Source organism: Hydractinia symbiolongicarpus, chromosome 4, assembly GCF_029227915.1.
Source record: "Hydractinia symbiolongicarpus strain clone_291-10 chromosome 4, HSymV2.1, whole genome shotgun sequence".
NCBI lineage: Eukaryota > Metazoa > Cnidaria > Hydrozoa > Anthoathecata > Hydractiniidae > Hydractinia > Hydractinia symbiolongicarpus.
Window position 1 is genome coordinate 13,842,330 of NC_079878.1, and position 6,000 is coordinate 13,848,329.

At 34.4% G+C, this 6,000-nt stretch overlaps 1 protein-coding gene across 1 annotated transcript in view; it reads left to right on the forward strand.

Moving 5' to 3' along the window:
• The window catches only part of LOC130641427 (VWFA and cache domain-containing protein 1-like), a 40,292-nt gene extending 34,994 nt beyond the window's left edge, over positions 1-5,298 (forward strand). The window contains exons 23-25 of the mRNA XM_057448229.1: positions 924-1,024; positions 1,640-1,774; positions 3,933-5,298. Of these exons, the coding sequence (XP_057304212.1) occupies positions 924-1,024; positions 1,640-1,774; positions 3,933-4,308 (612 nt within the window). The 3' untranslated portion in view covers positions 4,309-5,298. The remainder of the gene's footprint in view (positions 1-923; positions 1,025-1,639; positions 1,775-3,932) is intronic.
• Positions 5,299-6,000: the final 702 nt, after the last annotated feature.

Sequence of the window (6,000 nt, forward strand, 5' to 3'; positions counted from 1 at the left end):
GCATCGCATTATCCACATGTATAAATATTTCGGCCTGTTAGCACGAAGTAAAATTACTCTGCTGGAAATCTGAAATTGCCGTGCGACCATTTTGAACACACAAAACAGCAAGCCCATCACTAGTTACAGCTACCATCTTTGACCCACCACAGAAATTCACTCGTTGGTACAAATCAATAAAATATATTGTCGCTGCCAATTTGTATGTCCACAGTACGCATTTTTTTTGCAGACAAAAGAACAACAAAATATGGGTATTAATGAAGAAGAATATAGTTATTAGCCTGTCGAAATATCTACGGGTTAGTCTGTCGTACCCAGTCCTAAGATTTTCACCCGCTGTATATATCCTTCGCTTTGCTCTTTTGTGCATGCTTGTTACGAAGTAGCAATTCTGCTGCTAATTTATTTATTTATTTATTTATCTATCACGAACATTTATACAGGATAGCCATTCAAAAAGTAGTAAAATGCACAATACATATATATACAATACATATAAATTTCTGTTCTTCCATGGGTCCTGTGATTGAGAGTACGGTTATTATCATAGAGCCTTCTTGTCAGCCAATGTTATTGCTATTTCATGCATAAATATTTTGTACCTTCCGTAGCACGATTTCGACTTCGCGCACACACGGTCATCATCATAGAGAATAGCCAAAGGACCAATCGTTATTATTTCGTGCTAAACATGCACGCGGGTCGCGCATGTTCAGCACGAAATAATTTCAGCAGCCATTATACGGGTGTAAATGCCTAAACTATTTTTAAGTTTTCACATTAACTTTCTAAATTTTGCTAAAATAGTGCCTTGTGTTTTCTAAATATTCTAAATGTTTTTCAAAAGTTTTGGATCGAATTTATTTAAACGTTTCTCTCACTAAACAAGCAAGTATTACATCTAATTACTTGTGTTCTAGGATTTGGCAAAAACATGCAACGATACCAAGATGTCTGATCTGACAATTTGCGAATGTCCATGCTATCAATACAAACACTGCTTTAAAGGATTACCATCATTGTAAGTTGACAGAAATTTAGAGACCTTTTTCTTTGTTTTATATCTAAATTAATTTACTCTCTGAAAAAGGGGTGATTTATTAAAACCGTCTGCTTTGTTCATGGTAAACTCCCTATTATTTTGACCCCATTTTAAATATACCTCATTTGCACATGTGCTGTTATCTTTTTACTTGTAGAATATGTCCTTTGTTGTTTTCCAGATCAATTTACTGCCTGGGGTCGTCTCCATTTTTAATAAAATTTTGCATTGGAAACAAAAAAAGGATGGTGTCTCCCAATGCAGTTTTTTTTCTAAATTTGGCGAGATATTAAAGTGGATCTCTAATATTTGTATTTTAATCATTTCTCCTACAGTTGTAGTATGATTTCGTACTTATTAATTTCGTAAATTGCTTTGTTTTTTTAACCACTTTGGGTCCTTGTTCAACTCTTAAACTAATCAAACTTGATAATTTGACATGGTCATAAAAATTTTATTTGGATTGTGGTAATTTATTCTACACACTGCTTAAAGAATCGATGCAAAAGAATTAATGTTTTGGTTGATCATTATGGTTAGATGGTTAGATGAAGTTACATAAATGAATGAATGTGTTTCAATCTATATTTTTAGGGAATCATCATTAGTCTGTGAGCCGCCAGTTGTGCAAATCAATATCACTGAAAACTTATACACGACAACATGGAGGAAGGAAGTTCAGAAGCTCAATATACCGGACTGTTTAGATCCCAAGTGCCACAAATCTGAGTAAGTGCTGCTGTCCCTTTCAAAATTTGTATACCAATTCTCACATTTTTAAACAAAATCGCTTGGCCAATGCTCTGCAGTCGGTAGGCTACACAGGCGGTACTGTGACAGGTGTTTAATCCAGAGAAATCGGAATATTGGGCAGAGATAGTCATAAAATTAATATCACTTGGGTCGCACCAGGGTTTTAAGTGAGTTTAGGCGTTTTTACCAGGGTTTTTTTTAGTGTATACATTCCATGAGTTTAAAATTTGCGGCATAAACTCAATTTCAAGGGTATACGAAACAGCTGTTGGTTTTTGACTTTAGTGACTTACACGAAAGTCGAGCTAACGGTGGTAAAAAAAGTTTATAATCACTAAAGACAAAAACAGCAACTTAAATCATCTTAAATATTATATTAGGCATTTAAATATAACTGAAAATGACAGAAAAGTTACCTACATTATTTGGATATCCTTGATTTATTTAATATAAGTACTTACCTTAAAATAAACTTTAAACCTTTTGAACTAGCTGGCTAGCTATATCCTTCGAAATTTTGCATAGAAACATGTAGCTTTATTGTACACTAGTCGCTAGCCGGGGAAAAATCCACGGGTTCGCCCGTCCTTTTTATACCGCATTGCGTGCGTCTCGCTAGCTGCGCAGCTAAGCTACCATTTCGCGTGACAGACAGACGGACGGACGGACGGACGTATACGGGTATTATAATATAGGTAAATCCAGTCTAAGCAACAACAATGACTTCACAATGACAATGACAACAAATCTTTTTAGAGGTATTAATTACCTTCTTAAAGCTAGTAACATAACATTTTTTACAAATACAGCGTCTTGTGTTGTCTCTGTTCCCTCATCAAAAATAAACTGTAGAGTTACTGAAACTTTCGAGTTCTTATTTTATTTTACAAACCCTAACTTATTTTACCACCAAAAAGAATACTGAAGAAATTTTTTTATGTTTTTAGAAAATAAAAATAAGAATAAGCAAATTTACATAAAAAATTAATTATTCATAAACAGGTTGTCTACACGTCTGTATGATTCTAAAGTGTGAATAATTTCTTGCACTCTGACCTTTTTAGTGGTCCATTTATTACATGCAGTTCTGCGAGGATTGAGCTTATTGAATCGTTTCTTATCCCCTTTAAACTCAACAACGCTCTGCGTTATGACAACAGCGCAGGAAAACGTTAGAGAGATTTGGCGGAGCCTTTTCAGAAGTAACTGATTATGATGATGAATTTAAAGTATTTATATTAATAGACCTTTGCGCGGGATTTTTACTTTGGTTACGTGTTTTGCCAGTAGCTTGAAGGATGACATAAATTATTATTGATGGGTATAAAAAATGGTACGTAGTTGTAACACTTTTTATGTGAAAAATGTATTCAGTAATAAAAAAACTACATACACCCGAACAACAAGGCTATGTTGATGCTTTTAACTTTTACTATCATGAGCGGCAGATAAATACAAGAACGCCCGGTTTCTGTATCCTGGACACAGAACTTAAAAAGGCATAAATCCCAAAAAATAAAAAAAATAAAATAGGAAATCTTAGCATCAGACACTTGCAAATTTTCATTTTTACGACAGAACCATCTACTTTTGTGATTGTTGCAGACGCATTTTGACTTATCTTTGCTCAGCCATGTACTCATCCATATCAGAACATAAAAACACGATGTCGTTTAATTCTCCCTTTTTTCACTGATTTTAGTGTTAAAATGTATTAAACTCACTTAAACCCCTAGTGCGAAGCAAGCTTTAAGGTTTTGGATCTAATTAAATAACCTCCTAAGATTCTAAACCCGTTTGTTAACATTGACAAGTTCAAAATGCATGACCCTAACACGGAAAGGGCGTAAATAATTTTATTTTACCTGCTAGTCTATGTAACACTGTTAGTTTACTGTCTGATTCAAAATGGTATCACGAGTAGCGAGTTTACGCTGAAAAACCGGTGTTTCAAGAAAAAAAACAGGTTATGTACGAAGTGCCTCCCCTCCCCCACCCTGTTCAGCTATTCGAACAAATAAAGGTGTCAAATTCCTCACAGTGTTTTTTATCGTCTAACCTTTATGAAAACAGCGCTGAATAATCACGCAGTTTTTCTTCTGTCAGATTATATTGAAATGACAATTGTGTTTAGCGCTTTTCTAACGTGTCAACGACTTGGGTGCGAATGGTGTTATAGATACAGAAACGGCTCGCTGTGGCAGGACGAGAAAAAGACATATTGCGGTTATGAAGGACGATGCTACCCTGAAGAAGCAACAACAACCGCTGCTGCAACAACAACAACGACGGCAGGTAAAGACAATTCAGCAGGAGAAGATGGCGACGATAATACGTCTGTTGTGATTATAGCGGTTAGTATTGTTGTTGTTGTTGGTGTTTTAATTCTGGTAGCTGGTTTTGTCAAGTGGCACTTGATGCAGCGTAAACAAAACACACCAAATGATAAATATGTACCGGAAAAGTCTCCCCCACACGATTTCTTCTCCGATGAAACCCATGAAGTGTAGATATCGCATGAAACAGGCGCAGGAAATGGCCTTGGCCCGTAAATGCCGAAACCTGTTGGAATTGTATTGTAAGATGTTTGGTAACTTGTGCACTATTGTTGAAGAGGAACAGCGTCAAAATTATTTTAAACATTTTGATTCAAGAACGTAGTAATATCTTAGTTATAACGTAATTAATATCTTGAATTGTTAAATAACGCTTCAAAATTTTGAATATCTTGATATTTTTCTCTCCACGGTGGTCGCGATTTGCATTTAAAAACGAAAGTAATCACCATTGTTTTAGTAAAAACATCCAATTTTGTAACGTTACTCTTGCGAGGAAGAAAGTTGTAGGTCATATTTCTGCTACAAACGACGAATAATTCTAACAGAGCTAGAGGAAGACGACGAATTGTGTTATACACACACCTCGTCTTGTTGTTCCCCTCAATATGTTTATAGCAAATAACATAACTAAGCATTTTTGGTTATATTTTTTCGGTTTATTGTTAATTGTTGTAAAACATATTTTACTAGTAAAAACCGTAACACACATAGAATTATCTTTTCTTGTAAAAAATACAGTCACGTATGAATCTTTATGCATCATGTTAGGTTGTGGCCAAGTTTTATAGTTTACATTTCGATAGTATAATTTAATTACATTTTTTTAACAAGAGCAAAACAGAGGTTGCCTACTCCTTTGTATACACGCCACACGAAGTTTCAATGTTTATATCTATTTATCTGTCTGTCTATTTATCGCTCTAGCAACGGCGACGCCACATGATAAAATAAATTTAAGGTAACCGTAATGGCAACAACTTAGGATGAACCTATTGGGTATTTTAGGACTAAATTTAGATTTTTGACAACTAATTTTCATACTAGGATATTTTTAGGGTTTTTGATAACATATTGAAGGGAAAAAATAAAGTTTGTTCTTCTCTAATGTTATGCAATTTTGCAAACTCTTTATTTGCACGTCAACTCTGTTTATGTTTGTCAGCGATGTGATTTCTGTCTTGTGTGCCTCAATGTGGTGGAGTACCTTTCTTTTGGTGAATGATGTTTTTCAACGATTTCAGTAAAACTGATGGTTTTTTTTTTTTGGTTTTTTTTTTGGTTTTTTTGAAGTTACATTTCTAAACGAGCTATTAAATTATTTTGCACGAACAGTAAGTTGTATCCAAAAATGTTTTAAATCTGAAAATCAGTATCGTTTGTTTAGGTGAAATAAATTTGAAGGGATAAAAAAAAATGGCGGAAATTTAATTTGACGGAATTCAAAAATAAAACTAATTTGGGTAGTATCAGACTTTAGTTTAGCGGAAAGTTGTTTTTTTGTTGGTGAATAATGACGCAACAACAGTGAGGTCATGGTTAAAATTAGCGCCTAACATCCTTAAGCGCTCTTCGTATAATATATTCTTTGTACATTATAATCAGGCCATTATCTCCATAACTATGTTTGTTAATACTTTTCTTTTTCTTTTGTTCAGGTTTCCTAACAAATCTTGGCCCCACGGCAAACGACACATTGCCAGCAAATCGCAATAAAATTTTTTTTAAAAGTGAATCCAGTGAAATAAAAATTCTGTAGAGAACTTCACAAATAAAAGTCTAATTTATTTCCGGAGACGAAGAAAGGCTAAGCAAACACACATTCTCGCGGATTGTTAAAACCTGTTGTTAATCCGTCATAGCAAA